This window comes from Rousettus aegyptiacus, unplaced genomic scaffold (genome assembly GCF_014176215.1).
Source record: "Rousettus aegyptiacus isolate mRouAeg1 unplaced genomic scaffold, mRouAeg1.p scaffold_m13_p_2, whole genome shotgun sequence".
Taxonomy (NCBI): Eukaryota; Metazoa; Chordata; class Mammalia; order Chiroptera; family Pteropodidae; genus Rousettus; species Rousettus aegyptiacus.
This window is the reverse complement of record NW_023416295.1, coordinates 97770859-97797278: the sequence shown is the minus strand read 5'-3', so window position 1 is coordinate 97797278 and position 26420 is coordinate 97770859. Positions and strand designations below refer to the sequence as shown.

At 45.7% G+C, this 26420-nt stretch overlaps 1 protein-coding gene across 1 annotated transcript in view; it reads right to left on the bottom strand.

The window, feature by feature from the left end:
* The window catches only part of KCNA6 (potassium voltage-gated channel subfamily A member 6), a 35920-nt gene extending 9734 nt beyond the window's left edge, over positions 1–26186 (bottom strand). The window contains exon 1 of the mRNA XM_016150130.2: positions 20745–26186. Within this exon, the coding sequence (XP_016005616.2) occupies positions 23950–25542 (1593 nt within the window). The 5' untranslated portion in view covers positions 25543–26186 and the 3' untranslated portion in view covers positions 20745–23949. The remainder of the gene's footprint in view (positions 1–20744) is intronic.
* Between the last annotated feature and the right edge of the window lie 234 nt (positions 26187–26420).

Sequence of the window (26420 nt, the reverse complement as noted above, 5' to 3'; positions counted from 1 at the left end):
AGTTTTCCTCTGGGAAAACCACCACCACACCCTGTGCGTAGGCCACGTGCTTCAGGCAAAACTGATTCCAACCTTGGCAGTAAGGCTGTGCATGTAACCCAGATATGTCCAATCAGAGAATCCCATTCCCCTGGCCTAATAATTTGCTCAGATAAGAGGATGAGGTGGAATTCCGATTAATGAAAATCAGATCATGGATTTTGTCAGATCAACCAAAGCACTCTTTTTATTGGACCAGAATCTGGGAGGATCGATATCTGGAGTTATTAGCCATCTGAAGCCAACATGGATAGCAGAATTGCATAATGGAAATGAAAAAACTTTTACCTCAGGGACCATAGTACCTGAAACTCAATTTTATTTTACTTTTTTAAGGAATTTTATTATTTTTAAGTAATATAGTATGGAACTTAGACTCAAAGACTCTAGTTAATTTAATTGATATAAGAATGAAATTAATAGGTCCTACTAGCACTAAGTATGGGTAGAATTTCATGGGTGGAAATATCTAAAGGAGTAGGGTTGCCAGGCATCTGATTTGTACAGGACATGTCTTGTATTTAATGATTTTGCCTTACTTCCTGAAGTGGCTTTCTCAGGACACCCTAAGTGTCCTATATGCTGCTTTTATCAATAAATTACAAAAATAAAGCAGGTAGAGCTATTTATCAAATTTATATGGGCATTGTGTACTTTAATTTGCTAAACTTGGTGGCCCTACTAAGAAGTCATTCATCCCTTACCACCTTCCACGTTTCAGCCTACTCTATAGTATCTCTGCCAAGAAAAGCCCAATTTTAGATGAAGTTATATGAGTTAATAAATTTCCCTTTTTAGGTTAAATTGGATTGAGCCAGATTTTTAGTCTCTTGTAACCAAAAGAAAGCTAACTGGACCCAATTAACTACAAAACCACCTAAGCTCTACAGCCTAATTATAATACCTACATTTTATTAATCACTTACTATGTTTGAGACATTTTAAATACATTATCTCATGAATAAGCTACCCATTATTTTTTTTTTGAAATAGACATTTTTTTCTCTTTTTCCCAGATGAAGAACCTGAACCTCCACAAGGTTAAATCACTCAGCAAAAATCACACAGCTAGATAGATGGAACCAGGATGACCAACATCAATCTATGTTCTGTCACTGCACCACACTATCTTCCATTCTAGATTTTGAATTCTGAACTCTGGCGGCACTCCACAGAGAAAACTCTTTCATTGGACTTGGGTTCACTACCAGTTGAGCTAAAATAACCACCAGGAGGCCTAATTTCCCATGAATAACTGGTCTGAAGCCAAGTGCACGAAAAGTGTGTAAAGAGAGTCTCAGTTTAAAGTGGGTAAAGGAAGTCGCCTCAGTATGAATGCTTTCCCTAATTTCCAAGCAAGGATTAGGATATGAAAGCAATTTTGGCTCACTTGAGTCACGTCAGATGCCAATCAGCACTGTGCAATCTCAAAGCATTAATCAAAGTCGACTCCATTGTTGAAACTAACTAGATGACCACAAATTTTCCACTTTATATGGACACTGACCCAAAATGTACAAGATGGACATGAACTATACATACATGCTGCTGTGAGACAAAGAAATAACCAGATTTCCAATAAACCATTTGTTTCTTATAAATATATAAAAACACATATAAATAAAACGATTCATGTACATTCACCTGTGACATGACATTCTATGTGCAATTCATCTTGTGTTTGTTATTTCCCACAGTTACTCAAGAAACATATACAGCAGATAGGTGATTGGCTCTGTTCAAAGTCAAGCAGCAGGGTAATAGCAAATACAGATGACAAAGTTTCTGACTTTCTGGAGGTGACTGAGCCCCTTAGACCATCACATCACAGTTCATTTAGGCTACACCTGAAAAGAAATCAGAAGTCAAGGAAAGCACTCTTGCTGTCCTCAGTTTCTGGTGTCCAGCAACAGCGCCCACAGGACTCATTTGCAGCCTCCTGTGTGGCTGCCTCCGGAAGGACAGCAAAGGCACGGCCGGGAGCTCCCACAGAAGCCTGGAGGGATGGAGGCAAAGCTTTTCGGTTTGCTCCTGAATAAATTTTTCGTCAAACATCTCCACTTGACGATTTCCTGGCAGCCCTGAATATTTCATGGGAGAAGTTCCAGAAACAAAAGAGGCACAATTCCTTACCCCCCTGTCCCAGCAGGCTGAGGGAGGGCTTGAGGCGCCTAGAGAGGGTCAAGGGGAGATCAGTGTGACCAACGAAGGAGATGGAATTTAAGACACTATGACCCCACGGTCTGTAGGATAATAACCACCACCCCCCCCCCCCAACTCCCCGCCTCCGAGTGCACATGCGCACTTTCCACTCTCGGGAAACTCAGAGAACAGTTTCTGCGGTCTGGCGCAGCAGCACCCCTAATACAAAAGTTCTTTTCAAAATCCTCCTCTACGCTCAGCTTATCCATCCAGCAGATGCCCAGTAAGTGACTGTAACCTCTTGGACCTAGATTCCTACAAAGCCTTCCAGCAGTGGCATACCAAGGGCAGTGCCTTGAGAGAGGTCTGCTCCCATATAGACAATAAAGGGGTACGTTGTCCACTGAAGAGTTAAAAACAATAATAAGACTGACCAAAAGCCAGACTGCCTTTCATTTTCATAGGTGCCAGCAATTATAAATAATGTCAGTGATCAAATATCCCTCCAGGTTAGGGTGGACCACCTCTCCCCACAACTGGCAATGCAGCTATTGTTCCCACTGGGTCCTCACCCTCTAGTCTCTTTCCCACTCCTGTCCTCACTTCAGCCAGAAGGATCACTCCAAAATGGAACCTGGGCATGTGATGCCTCTGATTTTCTGGCTTTCTCCCATCACCTTCAAAATGCATCCAACTTCTAGCAGCTTCATGGTTCTTTCCAATCTGAGTCTAACCTGCTTGTCTGGCTTCCTCTACACCCCTTCTTCTTTCCTATGTGTCCCCAGCTTCCAGTTACTTGAACACATCATCCCATTTTAGGGCCCCCATGTCGTTGTTCAAGCCATTCCTTCAATTCAGAATTTTCTTCTCAATCTTTAAAATTCTGACTCACCTTGCAAGGCTGATGTGTCAACTACTCTGAGAAAACTTTCCTGACTACCCCAGCCCAGGAAGAATGCATTACTGTTTCTCACTTACCTGGAGTGCCCCCGCTATCATTTACATGCCCCCACTATTATTTACTGCAGATTCCCTGCTCTGTCCCTTGGTATAAAACCAAGGATTGGTTCTAGGACCCCTGCAGATACCAAAATTTGAAGGTGCACAAGTTCTTGATATAAAACAGTCATAGAACAATGCATACAGTTGGCCCTCAGCATCCTCTGCATTCACAGATTCCCAGCCACAGATTGAAAACACTGAGGGGGAAGCCAAGGGAGTCCCAGAGAATCCTCTGAGCCGTAACTTCATGGCCGGGGCAGGCTGATTGCAGAAGTGGTTCAATCTCTTCGCCCTGCCTTTGCACTGACTTTAAGCTCGTCCCAGCAAGAGGCAGAGTCTATCCCCTCATGGTCTGAGTCTGGACTGGTCGGTCTAGTGACTTGTTTCAGGCAGTAGTATGAGCCAGTGGTGACTGCATGAGTTCCAAACCTTGGTCTAAGTGGGTTTGACTCTTCAGCTTGCTCTTGGGCCCCTGCATCCCCCATGAGCAAAAGCCCAGACCATGTACTACACACACAGAAAAGACATGTACAGGAGAACTAAGGATCCCTGGACAAGAGCCAGCCAACCCCCAGAAACAATACCACCTGATCAACCCAGACTGACCACAGAGGCATGAGAAGGTGCAGGTCAGCAGAAACCAAAAGAGCTGCCCAGCTGAGCTCAGCCTCAATAGCAGACTCGCTGAATTGGGACCTAGAAAATTATGGTTGTTTCAAACTCTTAAATTCTGAAGTGGTTAGTTACATAACAATAGCTAATTGGTTTACCAATCCTGGAGCTATCCCTCCTTAAGACTCAAAGTTACATGAGAACATAAATGCCCTTTTGTTTTTTGTTTTTAAATCTCACTATTGAGTGTAGCCAATAGCTCCCTGATATAGTGCTGCTGAGGAATGAGAAGATGCAACAGGGCCCCTGCCTTCAAGGAAATGCCAATCCAAATGGCCTTAAAACACATTTTTCAACTAGGTTGTCAATCCTTTGAGGTGAGGACTGGTGCTTTATGGATCTGTAGAAAGGATTAGAGTCTGAAAATGTGTGTGGCAATACAAGTAACCTTCACTAAGTACAAAGGGAATGGGCCAGTCCATATGGAGTCTTCATGAAGGATGCTGGATATGAGCTAAGTAGTCTTTGAAAAGATTTAGTACTTAGCAAAATAGGAATAGAAGCAGAGGTAAAGAGAAGCAGGATCCTGTCTGGGCCTGGAAAGATGGACATTTCATAGGGATTTATTCTGGGAAGAGGTGAATGACTAGGAATTAATCTCAGATTTGGCGATTTAGGGCATGAAGGACACACACAAAAACAATAGCCTTCTCAATGTGGGCCCTGCAAATATCCATTCTATGAGGTCACAAAGTGGAGCTACCAGGAAGTACAGCCGCTATTCTCCATAGTGACCCTCAAAAGTTTCAAAAAGCCATGTTTCAGGGGTCATACGATGACCCTAGAAATGATTAGACCTGAAAAATCCCTTCCACCTGTGTGTGTCCCTGTATGCTTCACTTTCTCTTACCCAGTGGGCTTACTGTCAGCCTGGGGTATGGGTCACAGAGAAGGCTGGCTAGGTCCCAGGCTGAATGAATTTTACAAGCCTACAAAAAAAGGAAGAGAGAGCTGCCTATTTCTTTCATACTGCCAGGATTTGTCACATCTCTTTCTGCCTTTGAGTTGCCCAAGCCAAGAGGAATGATCTGGGCTAACGGGATTACCTTGAGGCTCTAGGTTGGGTTACCCCCTTGGGGCCTGGAAAAGAGGTCAAAGGAAGCCCTCCCTTCTTTGGTCCCAACTACAAACATGAAGGCACTAAAGAATTCCAAAAGTAAACTGGCTTCAGAATTAGAGCACAGGGAAGAAAGGAAATATTATTTATTTCAGCCAAGAAGCCTTCTTTCTTTTACTGAGCAATGATTATGTGCTAAGCATATTTTATCCTCATTAGAAAACACTCACAATCTTTCTGTGTGATGAGTATAATGATCCCCATTTTATAGTTGAGGAGAACCAGAACCTGGGAGAGCGAGGAAGGTGCCTGAGGGTTCAGCAGGAATGAGTGGGAGAGGCAGGATTTGAACCTAAGTCATCCTGACACTAAAGTCTGTGCTCTCCCCAGGAAGCCCCCATGCAGTGCCTGGCTACTGTGATTTCCTCAAAGTCCAAGCTGAATGCAAGCTTTCCTAGGTGACTATTTGTAGAGGCACCCCATCCTAGCCAAGAAAGTGAATTAACACTTTAGACTCCAGCTCTCTTATGAAGTAGCCATGACAGCCACATGGTCCTAGGCCAGCCAAGTGATCTCTCGGGACCTCAGTTATTTTTCATTTATAAAACGAGAAAGTGAAACTGAATGATGAATCAGACCCTTTTCAGGTCCCATGGATGGGAGATTTTCCATCCCTTCCATAGAGAGACTAGCCTAGACTGAACCAGAATCTTCTGTCCTAAGTGAAGGCTTCTAAGAATGAGGCGCACATTTGCTCAGGTTCGACCATCCTCCAATCTATCACATCAGGAGACAGGGTCAGATGATACAAACTTGGCTGCTGGATGACAGGGGAGTCAAGGGGGTAACTGTGAAGGATTCTGGGACCCTCTGATAACCATTCTATCTGATAACATTCAACCAAAATGGTAAAGATTCACCAAGCAAACCAGTCTAGATTATGGAAAAAACCATAGCACTGCTTCCTTGGCTTTGGGAAAGAAGAGCTTGTCTGTCCCATCTCCCTCTCCCCTCCTTTCAAATCCTCTTATTTGGCAGAAAAGCCATGGGGTGAGGGGCAGGAGGCAAGGCAGCCTTGTTAGGGAAAGAAAGTAGCTTTCTTGAAAGTCAGTCCTGGGGGAATCAAAGTCATCGAGGACATTGATTGACCTTCCACACAACACACCAAATCAATTAACAACACACAGTAAGCAGGCCCTGGGAGAAGGGAAGAATAATATTGCTGCAGGAATCTGCTCAGTGGTGGCTTGTCTCAGTTAGATGCTGCTGAATGGGTGGACAAGGGACGTGAGGGAAATCAGCCTTTGCACTCTTCCCTCCAATACAGCTCTGCTGCCTGCATTGCTGCCTGCACTGCCTGTAAGGCAAAACCCCGCCTCCTGCCATCCCTCCTCCCAGCATCCCAAGGAGAGAGGCTGCAAGATTCTGACACAGAGAGCCTGCAGCCAGGAGCCTCTCCAGGACACAGCCTATGCGAGGGGAAAAGGTTTGAACAAGAAGAGGAAGAGTAAAGGGAAACAGAGTCATTGGTTTGAGTCAGGAGAGAGTTCGAGCCAATAATTGGTTGCTGGTGGAGGATGGTGGAGGGACACATGCGGTGACCTGGTTATTATGTTTTATGTTCTCTGGTCTGCCTTGTTAAGCTCAAATCCATTCCAGATATCCAGAACGGGGACTCAGCACTTCAGGGGCCTCCAGCCCTCAGAGCGGCCTCACAGGAAGGACTCAGGTGGGCTTTAAGGCTATTTGGGGTCAGGGTGGGAGAGGGAGTGAGTGCAGGGGAGAGCAGCTTTGGTGGTGAATGTGAGAATTCATTCTGGATAGAAGGTGATAGTTGGGGAGATTGGAACTTTGCCCTGGACAGCTGCTGTTGGAGGCAGCCCTCCTTGCTCCTGCAATGAATGCACTGTGCTTTCTGCAGAGGACCAGCAATGAAGGGCTACAGGTCAGACTGCTGTGGGTGTTGTGCCCTGTCCTGGTCCCCAGGCCTTCTGTCCCTCAGTGCCATTGCCTAACTGCTAAGTGGGATGGAGTTTGGGAGAAAAGCCTGACTAACATTTCATGAGGGGCTCTGTGAGGAAGAGGAGGGGCTGCAGTAGGAGAGATGTGGTTGAGAATGAAAGGAAAGGCCTTCCTGAGAGTCAACACTAGAAGAGGCAGCAGATGGAGGCTAAGATGATTTCATCCTGGAAGGTGTTCAGGGAATGGGAGGCTGCCATTTTCCAAAGGACTGGTCTGAGATGGGCAGAGAACAGCTGCTGCTGACTGAGGGAAAAGCTGTGCAACCTTGGGCAACCCAGCAGAGCTCTCTGGGCCAAGGGCAATCATCGTAATGCCTGCTTTACCGACCTTAGCAGATCATTATGACATTTAATTGTGAAAAAGATATGTAAAATGTGAAGTGCACTTAAATATAAAGGTGCCAAATTATTATTGCCAGATTTTCTGAGACTAGTGGTTCCCAACTCTACACAATAAAGCTTCTTGAGAAGCTCTTTTTAAAATACTGCACCTAGACCTCAAATTAGAGGAGGAGTAAGACAAGACAGCAGAGGGGGCAGGAAACGGTACTTTTAAAGAAATGCTTTTCAGGTGATCTTGATGCTCTGTGAAAGTTGAAACCCGCTGCCTAGACACTCCCAAACTTCCTGAAAATAATTACTTGGGGTGCATTTTTAAAAAGCAGGTCCTTGGCTTTTCTCAGATCTACTGAATCAGAGTTTCAAGGAGGCCTGGCACTCTCTGTATCGAGCAAACAATAAAAACAGCATGTACCTGCCATTCCAGTGATGAGTCTGGTGATATTCTCCTTCCCTATAGGATGAACAGTCATGCTCAGCCAATGCTCTTAACGGCACAGGCAGAGAGGCTTAGGGAGGGGACATATCCTCGGAAAACACATGCCGACATGTGCTTCTGGGACAGGGCTGTGCTAATGGCCACATCGATCCTATTCTTGCTCTACCAGGCTACAGTCCAATTATTATAATGACAAATTTCTCAGCCAAGAGGCTGAGAACCTTAAGATAAAAAAGAAACCATGATGAGTAATCTACAACAAATAGCACAGATTACGAGTGTTTTATTGTTTTGTCAATGGATTGTCTGGGCTTTCCTGCTTCACATTCTGCTGACTCTGTTCCATTCATAAGATCACACACACACACACACGCTCACACACAGAGATCCCAACCTCATCAAACACACAAATGGGGGGATGAGGAGGATTGCAGGAGCTGGTGAATTCATATCAGGCAATCGCTAACACAGAATTGAAGAATGCAGATAATGTTAGGGCCAAAAGGTAGCCTATGGATTGTGTTCCCTTTGGTTCTTTTCTCTCACAGAAGCAGTGTTAGCTCACAACAGTTAAGAGCAAGGACTCTGACTCCAGACTACCTGGATTGAAATCCCACCACTCTACTTTCCAGCTGTATGACTTCCATGTGAAATGAAAATACTAACAGAGCTGCTAAGATTAAAGGAGTTAGTACATGTAATGCTCCTAGGAATGTGCCTGGCATACAATATGCTGAGAAGTGTTTGTTGCTCTTAATATTGCAGTTTCTGTTGTTATTTTATTATAGGTGAGGAAGGTGAGGTCTAGAAAATGATTTGCTCCATTCGTTCATACTTCTTGACTCTTATAGCAATACAACCTAAGGAAATAGTTATAAATGTGAGCAAGTACCTATACTACCAATGGTCACTGCAGCATCATTTGGAACAAACTGAATGTCCAACAATGGGGGTGGGTTACTAAAATAATGATGCGTTTGTACGATGGCTATGAATAATTGCATGAGGAAATTAGAGATGTAATATGAAGTTTTTTAAATGAAACGAAATGTGATCACTACAGAGATACAGATACAAACTAAGACAGCGCTAGTCAGGAAGAAAAACTCAAGGAAATGTCAACACTGGATGTCTCTGGTTGTGAGATTATGGGGACTTTTACTCTCTTCCTTATACTTTTCTGAAGTGAGCTAATTTTCCATAATAAGCAGATATTACTTTTAAAGTCAGAAAATAAAATGTTCGTTCAAGCAATTTGCTCAAGGCCAAACAGCACATTAGGAGCAAACACAGGCTCTCTATCCCTGTCCAGGGTTCTGCTGTTCCATCAGCCTGCCTTGCAGTAGGAAGGGAAGCTAACTGGATTAGGGGGATGACCAAACACCAAAAAGTACCTAGTGCGATTGCTTAGGACTGGGACCCTTCAGAGGAAACCCTGGCCTAGGCGCACAGGGCCAGCTCCCAAGGCTGAGCTGGAAGGGCTGAGCTGGACACTATCTAGCCAAGAGCTTTCTGTCCAGGGCCACTGCATGGAGCCATGAGGTGGTCCCAGAACACAACCCAACACCTGCCCTGGAGGTTGCTGCCCTTTCCCAGAAATGGAAAGAGCCAACTTCCACTCTGTCTGAGGATACCAAAAAATGGTACTAACTTTTCTTGCCTTCATCTTTCCTCGGTTCCTTTCTTTCCTTTTGTTAAAACAGACTCCTTTGCAAGCAGGGAGCCAGAACCTGTGAACATTGGTTAGCACCCCTGTGGGTCTGCATTCTCCTGCATCTTCTTAATATAGAAGCTCCTTTCATTTCTGTGCCCAACATTTTTCCAATCATAATGCCAAGGTGCTGACACAGCCCAAACCAAGGAATGTTTATTTTGCAAATTAAAAAAAAAAATAAAGATCTGGAATCACTTTAATAACTAAGATAGACCTCATCTAAGAAAAAATAAGGCAGGCAAGCAGGAAGGAAGGAGAGAGGGAGGAAAAGTATGAGAAAAGCAGAGAAAAGAAATTTAGCATATTTGGTATTACATAAAAATGATTACGTCTCATTCAAAACTTTGTTATAAACTGTTCAGTATATTTTTACATGTTAAGTTCTGATTTTTGTCTGTAAAATAAGAGGCTGGAGTAGACAAACTCTGAAATTCAGTGATTCTATGTAAAGTTGTAATTTTAGTAACTCCAACTCTTTTTAAAAGATCATTCTGGTGACAAAGCCAAGCAATCACGTTTGCCAAGTTATCAAGGGAACCAGCTGTGCTTTTAATGAATAAGCTGAACATCCATAAAATATTCAAGCAAAAATTCAAAAATTATCTGATCCAACCATCTCACTTCACAGATAGAGATGCCAGAGAATAATACTAATAGCTAATACTTGCTGAGTGCCAGGCAAGCGAAATGCTCAGAGTCACAGAGCAGGTTAGTGTCAGACCCAGAGTTAGATGATATTCCCTCCCACCTTCCCCATAGTCCACTTGTTCTTTTAGTGGATTAAATGATGAAAGAAGCAATTGAAAAAACTCCTCCTTAGCCCAAGGTGTCCAGGAAATGAGCAGGTGCAAAAGCAATGACAGATCAAGGACAGCTATGTCCTCTCTCTTTTTACCCTTGAGCACAGAAGGGAAACAGTGAAAGAAAGATCTGAGTCCTGGCCAAGTAATGGAGGAGCAGACAAGAGCATCAGGACCTTGCTGGGGTGAGCAGAGAAGAATCAAAGGTAAAAGTCCTCAGCAGTGCAAAGAGCACATAGCAGAAAGAGCTTCCCAGAGGCCTTAAGTCCCAGCACTAGAGGGACCAGATCCAGCTGGGAGGTGCCAGCACCTGAAGTTTCTGGGGAGACAGAAAGTGTGTCATACTTGAAAACAGTAAGCAGGAAAATGAGAAAGAAGACTGGAAGACCTGGTTACTTATAGTTTACTTATAGTATTTCTTTGTGTCCTGCTCAGATTGTGAATAAGACTTTAAAAATATGGTCATTAGTAAATGTATGCTTGAATGTTTTCATTAAAAGGTCCATTTTAGTTTAGAAAAGTACTCATGAGTAGGAATACATGTTATCATCTTTTATTTGGTTAACAGTATGCATGAAAATTGGGCTGCTAGACATTGTAAGGGAAGGTCATATAGGTAAGTCCTCCATCTGGAAAAGTATGTCTGAAGTGTGGACATTTGCTAGCAAAGTAGAACAGAAACTCTAAATCTAACAAATAAAACCAACTCTTACAATTTTTTTGCCAAAGTCTTATATTATGAAGGCTTTGAAGAGCAACAGGGGAGAGGATGTCTTCTGGCACATTACCCAGAGCCTTGTCAAAACACTGATTCTACATGTCTCTGTATAACTCAAGAGGGATGATGAAAAGCCACAAAAATGGTCAATTTGAAAAAACCTTTAAAAGCTGAGGTTACAGGGCTCAAATCCATCACAAGGATTTTGAGACCTCTTTGAGTTTCTCAAAATGTATCTCTTAGAATACTAAGGTTTTTGTGGGATTTGAATAGAACTACCCCCCAAAAAAGTTAAAGAAACAAAATAGGTTTATTTGCTGAGAGACTTTTCAGTGCCTTTAGTTTATTAGTCATATAAACTATGCATCTCCAAGTGGCAGTATTTCTGCAATGCAGTGCCTGGGATTCTTTTTCCATGGGAATGTCACATAGGACTACCACTCTGCAGATCGCACTGAGGAATGCTGGCATGAGGAATCATTCTAGGTAATGTGGTCCACTGAGTAGCCATATCAGGAGAGAACAAACTAGGAGAAAGGAAGTTTAAAATACAGCAGGAGATGTATAACAAAGACAGGAAAAAAAAAAAAACATCCTGACAACAAAGGTTGTGAAGCTCAAACACAAATAGCTCAAAGGAGTCTCAGTTATGGACTCTGTCTCTCAGGGGATGTTTCAGACAGAATAGGCCTGGGTAATTAGAAATTTTTTCTAATGTGGGCTAGAGTAATGGATTCCATGACTTTCAGAAGCCTCTTCTAGTTCAATTATTCCACATCATTTTGTCTTATTCTTACACATCACATGAGTTCGGCTGACCTCCTTACAAATTAAATACATTCCTGAAATGTTGTCGGTAAAGAAATCTGTAAATTAAGCCATATTTTTCACTAACTTGTATTTTAATTCCAGAGGAGAACAGTGACCCCAAACACATCCCAAAAGGGACATTTATGAGCCTGCTGGGCACTCAACGAAGCACTCCACCTGGGTCCTTGCTCAGTCAGCCTTCTCACAGCTCATTCTCCCAGAGGTCAGGCAGGTCAAAGGCTGAGCTGCATGATCTTTCCACACTCACTTATTCAACCTCTCAGTTAATTCCTAAGTGTGTTGGAAATTCTCACTGCTCCCAGAGATTTTGAATGGACAAGTCACTTCATTGTTTATGTTCTTTTTTTAGGAATTTGCCAGAATTCCTGGATCTTCTCCTCCACTGTTTTTCCTCCCTAGCATGAAGCATCTTTCAGTCTAAAAGAGTGTAAAACCCCTTTGCATGAGTCACCTTTGGTAAGGCTAAGTCTTCAATGATCAAATAGCCGAATCATGCTCCACGTTAAGTTAAGAAATACAAATCTACAAAGTGAGAGAAACTGTTGCATATATATTCCCCCAAAGGTTTTGGTTTACAAGAACTTTGAGTGGTTTCGACTATTCCTAAAGGTTGGGCGATTTTCAGAGGCCTTGCCTATGCCTCTGAAGCATGCAAAAAAGAGAGACCATGGAAATAATAATCCACTTTTATTGGATGCCTACACTGCATGCCAGGCCCTGTGATGCACCCTGGTTAGCATTATTATCTCATTAAATCCACCAGCCACCAAAAGGGACATTATATTAATGACCTAATTTTACAGAGAAGAAAAGCAAGGCTCAGAGAGGATCTCAAAGTTTCCAGGGCCACACAGTTACAAAGTAAGGGTGGCAGCACTGGGCGCTGACTCCTAGGTGAGTCTCCATCACCCCTTCCTATATGTGGTTAACAGAGACAAAGGACTTGGAACTGTATATTCATTTCTCTCATCCTGCCTCACCTGACATGGCAATAGGCAGGAAGGACAGAAAGGCAAGGCTCACCAAGGAGTGAAAATTCATTACCCAGAGAGTCAAAATGCAGTAAGAAAAAAAGAGAAAAGGGTAATATAGTTTCTTAGTGTCCCCACTTGAATATACACTTGGAAAAATATCCCCTAGTTCCACCAATAAATAAAAAGCCTCTTTTTTTCCTCAAATCTGGTCAACAATCCCCATCATTTCTTAATACCATAGCATTCTTTTCCCTTCCATTGGAGGAATTATTATGGCATGAAATGTGCCATAAACCAGTTTATTTTTCTTTAGACTATATTACTTCCTTTTAAATTTATTGTAAAATTTTAAACATGAAAGGCCCTTTTTATTAAAAATCACCTCCAATAGGTAAATGATTGTATTATTTTTATACACACACACTCATGTCAAGAACAACATTTTAGAGGAGCACTTATTGGGGAAAGTGAGGTACAGGTGTTAAGATGTAAAGTCCATGATTGATTTCCTTTAAGCCCAACCTAATTTAATTTTATTGCACTTCTGAAAAGGGCAAATTGGGGTTATACAATCCTCTTAATTTTGAATTTTTAGAAGTGAAAGTTATCTCCAGTGAGGGGTAACCAGTGTGAAATCTATTTCTATCTTGGAATACTAAGAATTTGAGTTGACTCTAGCCCAAATGCTATTGAAATTCCCCTCTTGAATTCTGGTCCTGAAATATTTTAGTGAATTTACAGGTAAGAATGCTGGACACAGCTCCAACTCTACAGTCTCTTAACTTTTGACCAATAAGCTTCACAGACAGGAGAGTCGACTTGATTGCTGAAACCAACTGAGGAGAACCTAGGAAGTGAGGCAAGAAAGGATCTGAGATGACCATGGGGCCCATGGTGTCACACAGATGCAGGGAGCCCAAGACTGGGTGACCATTGCCCAGGAAAGCCACTCAATACCACTTATGGCTCCTCACTCTTTACTCTCTCCCATCCCCGCCCCAGAAACAGAGCGACAGCTCATTACCTGGCATCACAGAAGTAGGAGCTCATCCTCAAATCAAAAATACGCAAACACCGAAGTTTGCTTTTTTTCTGATTTTAATCATGTTAGATGGAAATCCATAACTGAATCTTCACACGTCTCCCTGCCATCTTCACTGGACAGAGAACATAGCATGTCCTTGATTCCTGCGAGGTCCCCGCTCTCCATGCAACCGCACAGTTCTGCATCTCATCTGGAGTTGTGACTGCCTCCTCTCCAAGCTGCCACCCCTCCCTTCTGCTCTATCTGTTTCTCAGAACCACACCTACTTCCACCCCTTTAATAGTCTACAGGGACGCAGTCAAATGAGATCATACAGGAAGCCTACAAGCACAGTCCCATGCACCAGTGTCCACAGAGTCACCAGATGACAGAAGCTAGGTGTAGTTTTCCTCAACATGACACCCTTCGGTCTTTGGTTTTGTAACCTGTGGTAGAAAGGCATCCAGGGGGGAAGTGTTTCCCCACTATAAGTGAAACAGCACTGTGGGCATGATGAAAATGACAGATGACCCCAGCCTCAGTGGGCACTGGGCAAAAGACAACCCACTCCCCAATGAAGGGGGCGGCTGCACTCAGCCCCTGCTGATTGATGTTGGAAAGTTGACGATAAGACCAGACCTTTAGTTTTCCAAGAGAAACCAAAAATCCAGCACTTCATGTGAAATCTTCCAATATTTACTGTACGTTTTTCCAGCTTGATTGAAATAAATTGTCGGATCCAGGGTTTCTTGACATTGCAGCATATTTGCCCCAGGAGTCACTGATTTAGGACCTGTTGTAAAGTGTACCTGCACAGTTTTAGGCTAGGAGCTCTGTGGTTGCTATTTGGAATTCTGCAGGCATGTAAAAGCATGAACCAGGGGTTTGAGATGCAGGAAAAAAATAATAAAACAAAAAACAAACACACTTCCATATGAGCAGAGTGTGACTGCCACAAACGAAGTCTGTTGGGTGTGGGTGAGGACCTCAGCTCCCCACCCACACACGTGCATGCTGCTTCGGGGAAAATGGGACCCTCTTCCTGAGTACAGAGAGTGGTTATACAAAGCTATTTGCCCCAGCGTGCCAGATTTCCCTCTTTCCAGCAATGCCAGATTGCCTCCAAGAAGCTAGGCAGCACTTGTCTGATTTATGGCCCAGCTACCATGGCTTCTGGAAACTTTGTTCTCCCTGACTCTAGTCTGTGATTTATAAAAGCTTTCTGTAACCCAACAGTAACTTCTCTTTCTCTACCAGGACAACAAAGTGCAGAAGAAAGTCTAGAAGCTGACTCTGTTTCCCAGGGCACCAGAGGTCGGCACTTGTGGGTAAGATGTTAGCTTTCTGCATTCCTTCCTGCCTCTTATAAAATACAGGAGTCTCGAGTAACTCCCTGCTTTCCTGGTTTCCAACCTATGACAGTTTCCTACAGCCCAGCCACTAAATTCAAAAGAAAGAGTAAAGCCGTGAAAGGCTGACAAAACTCTTACTCAGTGAAAATAGAAGCCCAGGGCATAGTTATCCAGGCAAGAACCTGTACATGAGCCTCTCTTTGCCTAGTGAAAAATACCTTTAGTACTCACAAAACTAACAAGTTATTAAGCCTTTCTTAAAAATCCAGGAGCTGGATATCGAATTAAGGATTTCTCTAACTAGACCTGCTGTCTTTGTACTCTGGACAGTCGGGAGCAGGAGTGGAAGTGTTAAAAAGCACTAGTTCCATTTGCTATGAGCAGCTCAGCTAAGGAGTTTGGCTAGGTATCAAAAGAATAAAGTTGGTTTAAAAAAATGGTTAAATAATCCTTGGGTTCTATTTTCAAAGGAAAAACATGCCGATGTTGAAGTCGGAAAACAAAGTCCTGGCTCTGCCGCTCACTGCCTGTGTGACCGTGGGCTAGTCACTCCACTTCTTGGCAGCAGCTCCCTTCTTCATGAAGGAGGCATTTACAGCCCCTTTCACCCCCGAGTGCTGTCCCTCTGTGACCCTGGGTACTGGCCTTCGCAGTGCGCTGGTGCTCACAGGAACGGGTAAGATTCCCTATTCTACTTTAGTTGGAAACTAACTATTGAAAAAAATGCTATCAGTATATCCATCCTATTCTTACAAGATATATTCAGATTACATTTCTATATATTACATCACATCTTCTGTGCAATTATTTAAAGAGATTCTGCTGTGAATCCTCTAAGCAAAGGGCCTCTGGTAAAATAGCTAGCTATCCCGAGTTAGTTTTTCATGTCCTACTTCATTTCAGAGAACAAAACTGAAGTTGCAGGGACCCTGCCATCTTTGAGAATGCAGGTTATCCCAGCCTCGCCCAGACAGCTCTTCCATTTCCCTGAGCCCCCTCAGCTGCCTGGCCTGGTGAAGAGCCTGCTCTGCCGAGAGCTTGTTTCCCACTAAACTCTTTAACTCATAGCCTCATTTGAGCCCCCCAACCTTACAAAAAGCAAATGGAATTAGCTTCTTTATTTTGCAGATGACCAAACTAAAGCGTGCAGAGGTTAAATGAGGTGCAGCTAATAAACACTGATTCAGACCCATTTCCTAAGGCAAGTAAGCCAAGAAGCTCTGAATTGAGGCTAGGGAGGGCAGGCCCGCTGGGCTAGGTCCTCCGTGGGAAGCTGCAGTGGCTGTGGGAATGAGCTGAGGGTGTGTAGAGCATTCTGGCCTGAGTAGGGTCCCCCATCCATAAGAGCTGAGGCAGCTGCTCTCTAGTCACAGTGGAAAAGGGACACCAACAAGAGTAAGGGGAACAGGCTTCTTCTCACACTGGGATCTACTGTCTCCTCTACCTGAAAGAAAGAATGGGAAGCTGGAACACACCCAAGGAATGTCACAGGGTAGTCCCCACCTGCAAAGTGAGGAGGGAAGGTGAAGTGGGATGTAAAAGTGGCCAGGGAACAGAGCGAGATGCTGAGGATGAGGGCCAGAAGAGGTGTGATTTTGAGAGCCACTGGATCAGTGTACAAAAACTTCAAGTAATGGTCTGCTTTATGGGTTCTGTTCCCAGGACTGACTGTGAAACCTTGCATTTGTCCCAAAGAAGAAGATGTGAGAAAGTGTGTGAGGGAGGCTCTAGTGGAGTGCCAACCCCTGGGAATGTTAAAACATTCCCAGGTGAGGAGACAGTGCTGGTAATGAGGAAAGGCTCTATAAAAGGTGTTTATCTAGCTATGTGCTTTCAGAGCTCCACAGGGAAGAAAACATAGGACACCTGCTGGTTTTCCATCAGAGATAAACTGGCATGTAAATAAAAGCTCATATACACTATTAGAAACCATGAATCCCATCTGTCTTCTTGCTTATTACCAATCAGAACCTCGCTGCATTTTGTTCTATTACATCTCTCCTGAGGATAAAAGGCCACACACATAGTGGGCCTGCCCTCTCTTCCTCGATTTGGAGCCTCAACTGTCTTATCTGACAAAGAGGAAAACAATGCCTAAATTACCTACCTCATTTGGTTTTTGTAGGGGAATAATAATGATAACAATTGCCAATCTCTGTATAGTGCTTACATATTGTTGTATATTATACTACATACATATTGTTATATGACGTTACATAAATATCGTACATATATTAACTCATTTAATCCTCCAAACAGCTCTATGAAATCGGTACTCTTAAAATCCCCCCACTTGACAGAGAGGGAAACTGAAGTACAGTGCGGTTTCAAAACTTGCTCAATGTCGTCCAGTGGATAATTGGCAGAGATGGGATCTGAACCCAGAAAATCTGGCCCCAAAGTCCATCTCCTAACCTCTTTGTTTTACGATATGTTTGAAAGCACTGAACACATTTTAAATGAATGGTCATTCTCATTCTTGTGAGGACTACTCCCACTGGGGAAGATGAGAACAGAGCGAGAATTCACTGGGCCAAGAATAGCACTTCCAGCCTTAAATCTACAACCCTGCTAGCCAGGTGCCAGGCTTCCTGGAGGAGAGAGATGGAATGGCATGTCCTCTGGCCCTCCCAGTCACGGGACTGTCTTCCTATGCTCTTTTTCAAAGCAAAGTGTCTCTGCTGCCAAGAGCGGGTTTGTCTGTCTCTTGGAGACAGCGGTTGTCAAGACTGAGAGAACAGCAAGCATGTCAAAAATAGCAGCGCCAGCAGACTGCGTGGCTGCAGTTTCCTTCTGAAATGTCGGCTCTGCTCTCGCCAGAGAGCCGGGGTCTGTCTATGCTCCCTGCAGCCTGCAGCTGAGACTGCTTAAGGTTCCAAGATGTTTGCCAGGGGCAAGCAATGTCTGCGGGAGCCCATGACAGACTAAGGGAAAATCCTCTTCATAGTAACAATGATGAGATTGGAGTTGTGTTTAAAAAATAATGGTTTTTTCGTCATAAACCCCACCAGGGCTAGGCCCCAAATAGGTTAAGTGATAGCCAAGATGAGACCAGTATTAATGATATTGACTATAGGATAGGCCTCTTTTTCTCTCTTGTTCTGGAAATGAGGGAGTCACTGTCCTGTTTGGATCACCTTTCAAAAGCAGCTCTCCCTTCAGGGTACCAAGGAGATGAAGACCAAGAAGGAATGAAGGGGCAGGGTGAACTCCTTTCTCTGGTTCAGAGCAAAGAGATGTGAAAGACATGACAGTCTCCAAACCCGCAGAGACCTCACGTCCAGCAGAGGAAAGTGGTTCATTGGGAGGCGTGGTAACATGAGAACCAAGAGCCCATCTGTAGTTATTCCCAGTGGCCTGAATCTAGGTAGCTCCCTCTCCTGTTAAAGCCCCGAGCTCCAGGCCTGATTCTGCCACGAGACATCTGTGCAACCCGAAGCAACCAAGTATAATGTGGGACAGAGAGAGGAAACCCCACAGTTTAAAGAATGGATTTCTTTCCTTCCCCTAAGTACCTTGACAAAATAGAACTAGATCGACACTTTGCTTCCTGGGGTGATAATGCACAGTCAAAACCAATCAGAGCCAGGATACCAGTTCCAGCCAGATTGTCCCAGGAGGACAATATTCTCTGGGAAAATACTTGGCATTTACATAGAGATTCAAGGAGGGTAGAAATACTGCCAAAAGCGAGGGCTCAGCCAGTGGAGAGAGGAAAGATAAGCAGCAGGACTGGAAGGTGTCATGTGAAAAAAAGCACCCAGGGGAAAGAAGGAAGGGATTAGCAAGTGAAAGGCTAATAAGGGCAAGAGGAGAGCAAAGTCTGATGAACAACCATGGAGAAGGGAGAGCTAACCGAAGGCTCCCACTTCTTCTATTTACCCAGAGCACCAAAGACTGCTGGGACCCCTTCAGCAAGTAGGCTGTTAAGGGTTAATGACTGCTTCAGAGAGAAGCATGTGGAGGAAGCAGGAGAATAACCTGACTCCTGTGCAATTTCTTAAGGAATTCTGTGTTTACAGGTATAGAGATTAGGTGGGGATTTTTGGTTTGTTTGTAGGTTTTGTTGTTGTTGTTATCATTGTTTTGCCAGCAAAGCATAAGTCCCTTGGCAAGTTTACTGCCCTAGTCCCATGTAATAAATAACGTCCAATATAGTTATTGTAGTTCAATATATGCTAACTATACTCCGCATTTACCAGAAATGTTTTGACCTATATTTAGAGCAAACAAACCAAACGAACAAATAAATATGCAAATTCGCCATGTTTTGATTGTTAAAAAAAAATCAATTCTCGGCACTGTACATGAGTAACAAGAAGCAACTGTAAGAAAGGCTCTAAAGTGTCCCCGTGTGGCAGAAGAAAAAAACTGTCTTTCCATCCTGGGCATTTAGTTTGGTTCATCTTTAGAGATGCTAAACTTCTAGATTTATAAACCAAACCATTTTCCCAGCCAAGGTGTGACGGTTATTAGCCTTGTGCCACTTCTTTTTCACAATCAATGACGTTTTGGTTAATTTATGGAGTCGTACAACTCTCACTACAATCGTGTTTTTAAAAATTCCATTACTCCCCGCCAATGTCTTGATGCAGGTGGGACTTACCCTATGCTCTATGACCTCCGGCAAGGAGAGTGCACAGCTCTCATATAGACTCGTTGGTGAATCTTAATCCACCTTGAACCACCGGGATTAAGTCTTTGCTTTTGTTCTGCCTCCAGTGTGCAAGACAGAAAGCTGGGTGCTGTGAAAACCTTTGAATGAACTAAGGGCAGTCAGAAGGCCACCCCTGAGTTAAGGATTATTCTCATCTTATATCTTCCAAAATCCTCCTTTCTGTTTATGTAACTATTTCTACTGTTCCTTTGTCTTGAACCTTTCCGAAAGCTTCTTAATGGTGAGGGAATCTTAATGTGAATATATTTCAGTGCTATAGGCAGAGTATTTATCAGACTCACCAGGTTCTGGCTCTCTCTCCCTCTCTCTTCCCTCTCCCTCTCTCTCCCTCCCTCATCCTTACAGTTTCAGGAAATGTCTGAGAGACATCTTTCTAAATGTGCAGCAATCTCATCTTGCTTCATAAATTCGGGACCTCCTCCCACAGAGCTGAACACAGTAGGAAAGAATGGTGTACCGAGGTGTCAAAATGGGGGACCCCACCAGCTGGAGAACAATCTAGAGTTCAAAGTATGACCTCATCAGAAATTCTATAGGTGCTCCCAGCCACGAAAAAAAATGAAGAGGGAAGAAAGATAGATAGAAAGATACATGTAGAAGGAAGAAGAGGTTAAAATGACAGAATAAAAATATGAGAAGAAAAAAATAAAGAGCAAGTGAGAATGAAAAGATGCGGAAAATGCAGAGAAGTGGAGATGATTAGAAAGGGTGGAGTGAGGCTGCAGTAAGGAAAGAGAAACAGAGAAGAAAGAAATTAAAGTAGATGGAGTCAAAGAACACACACAGAAAGAGAGCACAGTGGCTGCTGAGGAAAGGGAAATCCAGACTCTGATTCCTCCCAAATGCATGCTCTCCCCCCTTCTCTCTGCCCCTCCCCACCCTGAGTTCTAATTTGGCCCAAAGGACTGCGCTGAAAAGAAATTCCCCAGCAGTACTACCTACCTCAGATGCAAAGACGGCCAGCTGTCCTTCTCTCATTGGGGATAATCAGGCGGGAGGAGTATCCCACAACTCTGTCGAGCCTGACAGATCCAGGAAGACCTTTGGGAGCGCCTGCTGGCTTGAGTCAGGTGTAATGATGGCCTGAGCCCTGCTTTCATTGACAGCTGTGAAATCGTAATCCCAGGTGTCCTGGCAACACAGGGTGCATGTTCTCTTGGTGCTCGGGCACAAAATCCACATAAAGAGGCTCAGAGTCAGGGAGGGATCACTTGGCAAAATCCTTCACAGGAACTAGGTCAGGTCACAGCCTCTCAGTTTTTCTTTGACGTCTTAAGAAGAACCACCTATGAAATTCCTCCCAGGAGTTAGATTGTTCCCTGGGGGGAAGGAATATCATTTCTCTCCATCTCAGAGCTGGGAGGAGCCTCTCTCTGAGGAGATGAAAACTCCATGACACCAGTATGGACTAAAACTATTATGAGTCTCTGTGAGGCACAGCCTGGCTGCCTCTAAAGGAGCAAGTCCCCACCAACGCTCCCCTTGTCATTTTGAGAAAGATAATATCGACACTGGTTTAACTGGCAGTTGCTTAGCATTCAAGTTTCTGAAGAATCAGAGGTGAAACGAGGCAGTTTCAATGATTGGGTGGGGGAAACCAGGAAGAAAGGTCCAGGGCTGAAGTTTTGGGGACCTGCTTCTCTCTCATTTTCCAAAGGCCACGTATCCCTCTCCTGGCACTACCAACCCCTAACCCATTATGTGGGGGGTGTTCCCATTTCAGAAGCTGGGGATATGTAGTCTCCTGTTCGCCCTTGCTGCCCAAATCAGAAGATAGAACAGACTGCAAGGTTGCTACGGCAACCAGAGTCCCTGGAGAGCCCGCTCTCCACAAACCCTTTCCTTTCAGGCATGCTCTGACTTGAAAGGGAAGTGTTTTATTAGGTATGGTGATGAGGATGGTCACATACACATATATAGGGATACATGCCTACATGTTCCAACATTTACCCTCAGCTGGGCCCTTCTCCTTTCTCCCAATAGTCAGGAGTAACTGAAGAGATTTGGACAAGCAGCACTTTATGGTCTCAAAGCAGGTTTTGAATCACGAACTCCTCTACCTCCTACTGTATTTCAGGTTTGGAGAAGTCAAGCTCCCAGTCAAGGTGATCTCTGGCCCTGGAAGGATCCCATTGAACCTGTCTAAAGAGCATCCTCTGTTCTGAAGGGTAAGAAGAAAGTCTGAGGCCCAGTTCAAGAGGCTAAGGAGGAATTTAAGGAGCTAATGACCCAGAATGGCTTATTCTTGGGCTCTGGATCCAAGGCAGAAACTCTAGGGGAAGGGAGGCTTTGCCTATGGGCAATGGGAAACAGGGTAGTAAACTAAAAATTGGGAGGGTTTTAGTACAATTCACACATTTGCATAGCATTATCCCCAGCTTCCCAGATGAGTTTATTGGATTCCCCATGAGGTAGGGAGGGGAAGACATTAATGTTCCCTTTTAATGGGAGGGGAAACTGAGGCACAAAGAGGAACCGTGGTGGCCAAAGTTACCCTGTAAAGCTGTGGCAAAAATCTAGATTTAGATCTGGCACTCACAAAAGCCACAGTGTCTCTCAAGAAAATCCTCAAAAGGCTATCCCTCCCTCATAAGTTGCTCTTTGAGAAAATAATTTTAAAAAAAATTCTCATCAAAGAGTCTTAAAGCATAGATATAAAATTTAAAACATGTTAACAGTCCTTTCAGTTTCTGAACTATACCCAAACGAGCTCAGAACAGTACATCACAGTTTATCGAGGCAACAGACAAACAAATGGCAATGTTACCTGGAGAGAAATGAAGGGAAGTGGGCAGTGGGGTGGAAGGCAGGAGGTTCACAATGGAAGAAGATGGCTTAGTCCAGGTGGTGACACCACCACATTACCTTACCAACCAGTTACAGCAAGTCAGCTGCAGCTTCAAGGGGCAGAGCAGGTGAATGTTTGCTTGACTCGTTTAAAAAAAAAAAAAAAAAAAAAAAACCTCTAGCAGTGAGGCTTTCAGCGAAGGAATAATGCTTCTTCCTTACTCTAAACCATCTATTACATTGCCCACAAGATGGGAAGAAGCCCACGCTAGCATACAATGTGTTCTTTTACCTGTCTGCAGTTTTAAGCTGAGGTTTGTTTTAGAAGGCCTTCAACTGTAATCCTAAATGAAATTCCCAGGAAGAAGGGTGGAGGGCTAGAGAGGTTGAGCGAAAGGGAGAGAGAGAAATTTGCCATCTGCAACAAGATTCCTCTGCCCCTCTTAGGTGACAATATCCATTTAAGTGACACCTCTCTTTAGATATGTGGACATACCAGTCGCTTGACTCTATTCAGCCATTTCTCCTGGCTCTGTGGTTCCCGTTTTCCATTCCCTCTGCACAGGAAGGCACTTGCACAAAAAGAGTATTTGGCTCTGAGAAAGGACCTTCCTGGAAGCTACAGAGAGTCAGGGGATCAGAGTGGGGAGGACAAAATGTGGACCAAAGACTGACGTTTACTGTCCAAGAACACACCTGGAAGAATCCATTGGCCCCTTTGGTCCAGGACTGACTAATGTCCTCCAAATGGCCAAGATTAGTTGCAATTTCTCTAATTCCATCCAAGACTAGAAATGAATAACATATTTTGAAGCTGTGCACCTAAAACCTCTACCGAGGGTCCTCTGCAGGAAGACCAGCAGATGCGGCAGGGCCCTGGAATAAAACAGCAAGATGAGCACAGTATCTGTCCACCAGCTTCTGCCAGTTACCACCAGGCCAGAAGCTAAGATAGGTACATGTCCCAAAGGAAAGGACACGAAGGAAAGGAACAGAACCCAGTTTCCATCCTGCTGACATCTCTGTTCCTACAGACATTACAAGTCTCAGACATAAAAAATCAGAGTCTTGAGGGAAAGTCAGGCAGAAATCTCATCCATGTAACAGAAGATGGGCACGAATGGGTGGCACCATTAGAATTTCAAAAATGTCACTTAGACGGATAAACCTTGAATGCTGCAGGGACCAAGCAACAAGGTTGACAGTCCAGGGGTCTGGTCCTGGATGCCATGCATGGGTATGGGGAAGAAGTCAGGAAGTCAACTGGTGAGCTCTGGTGAGATTCATGGAGAATGAGAAGGAAGTCTAAGAAATTATTTGCTCGGTGTCACCTTTCTCTTGCAGGCCCTGCCTGCAGTGGTCAAACCTCAGTGAGCATCCTTTTCTCTGCATACAACCGATGTGGAGTGGGAAGGTAGCTGGGTCTCCGTTCCCGGGTGGCCTCGGATAATTCAGGCTTGCCAAGTCCATTGTCAGCTGCCTTCAGGTCTGGTGCAGGCTGCCCACAAGTGACATGGGTATACTGGCCTTGTTCCTCCTGCTCTGTCTCCCGGTGGTAGAAGTAGTTGAAGTTGGATACAATAACAGGCACCGGCAGGGCAATAGTGAGGACCCCGGCGATGGCACACAGTGAGCCCACGATCTTGCCCCCCACTGTCATGGGGTACATGTCCCCATAACCTACAGTGGTCATTGTAACCACTGCCCACCAGAAGGCATCTGGGATGCTGGGAAAGAGCGAATCGTCATCATCAGCCTCTGCGAAGTAGACGGCGCTGGAGAAGAGGATGACTCCAATGAAGAGGAAGAAGATGAGCAGGCCCAGCTCCCGCATGGAGGCCTGCAAGGTCTTGCCCAGGATCTGCAGCCCCTTGGAGTGGCGGGAGAGCTTGAAGATGCGGAACACCCGGACCAGACGTATCACTCGGAGAATGGCCAGGGACATGGCCTGCTGCCCATTCTGGCCACCCCCTCCACTGGCTGACTGCTGCTCCTGCTGCTGCACCAGCTCAGTGCCCAGGGTGATGAAGTAGGGGAAGATGGCCACCAAGTCAATGATGTTCATGATGTTGCGGAAGAAGGCTGGTTTGCTCGGGCAGGCAGAGAAGCGCACCAGGAGCTCAAAGGTGAACCAAACGATGCACAGGGTCTCTACCAGAAAGAAGGGGTCAGTAAAGAAGGAGCCCCCGAGAGTACTCAGTGAAGATGAGTCCCCTGCTCCCACTCTCCCAGGGGTGATGCCAGGATGAAACGTATAGGCATTGTCTTCATCCTCCTCTTCCTCGTGACTCCCCTTGGAAATGGGGGAGACTCTGTTCACACCACCACCATTGCTTCCACCTCGACCATCTGCACGGAACTGGGGCAAGGTCTCCAGGCAAAAGATGACGATGGAGATGAGAATGACTAATACGGAGACGATGGCGATGCCCCTGGCAGGCCCAGAGCTCTCTGGGTACTCGAAGAGAAGCCACACCTGGCGCTGGAAAGGCTGGGAAGGCAGTGGCTTCTCGTCCTCGCCACCTTCGGGCAGGCAGCCCTCGTCCTCCCTGAAGGCCGCCAGGGCCTCTTCGCCCAGCTGGTAGAAGCGGATCTCTTCCAGGAAGATGTCCAAGGGCACGTTGACCGGCCTCCGCAGCCGGCCCCCGGACTGGTAGTAGTAGAGGATGGCGTCGAAGCTGGGCCGGTTGCGGTCGAAGAAGTACTCGTTCCTCAGGGGGTCGAAGAAGCGGACACGGCGGCCGGGGTCTCCCAGGAGCGTGTCGGGAAACAGCGACAGGGTGCGCAGTTGTGTCTCAAAGCGCAAGCCGGAGATATTGATCACCAGCCTCTCGCTACTACAGCAGCCCGCCGCTGCGCCGGCCTCCGGGAAGTCTCCCGCATCCTGTTGCTCTCCCTCCGGCCCACGGACCTCCCCCGGCGCCGCCAACGTAAGGGATTTCTCCGACCTCATGTCCCCTCGGCCGTGCGCTCCCCGCCACTGGGACGGCGCCCCCGACACAACCTTTCCAGCGCGGCAGCGCTTCCCAGAGCCCGGCTGCGCCCTCTTTTTAGGGTGGGGCTCGCGCTTCTCGGAGCTCGCGGTCTGACCTGCGGTTGGGTCCGTGAGCCCTGAAGCCCTGGCCCCTGCAAAGCTAGATCAGGGAAGGTGCCCTGGGAGCAGAGGATTTGGCTCCGCGCCTCCAGCTGTCCGTGCCTGAGTGCTAAAGCTAACTGGGATACCTGGAACCACAAACTGGAGCGTGTGAAACTGGATGCCCGAAACGACGCGCGGCTTCGCCCCTCCGTGCCTGAGACTGGGCTCTGGGACGCACGTCCGGACCGGTCAGCACTTCCCAGCTCCCACTGCGCTTCTCCAACAGCTCAAGCCCCGCGGCTGCTGCGGGTGCCGAAGCGCCAGATGCGCCTCCCTCCGGCTCCGCAAAGGCTCCTGGCTGGGCTCGGCCTCCGCCCTACGTCCACCGCGGGCTCGGTCTAGCCAAGGTCGCCGTTCTCGAGCCACAGCCGCCAACTCCACTCTATGTGCCGCGCTGCAGGCCTCGGAGGGGGCCCTGGGGCTGCCCCGGCGCCAGGGCGCGCGGACCCACCTCCCCAACGCTCAAGCCTTCGCTGCAGCGGCCGCAGCTGCAGCGGCTCCGCTCTCCGCTCTGCCCTTCCTTCCCAGCACACACTCTCCAAGTGACGTGGCAGGCCCCGCCTGCTGCCCCCTCCCACCCCACTCCCACATCACACCCCTCGCCCAGCCAGGGGCTGCCGCGAGCCAGGACGCTGTGGAAACGGATACACGCTTGCCTCACCAGTAATCTTTCCCGCGCTCTCCGGGCACGCCTC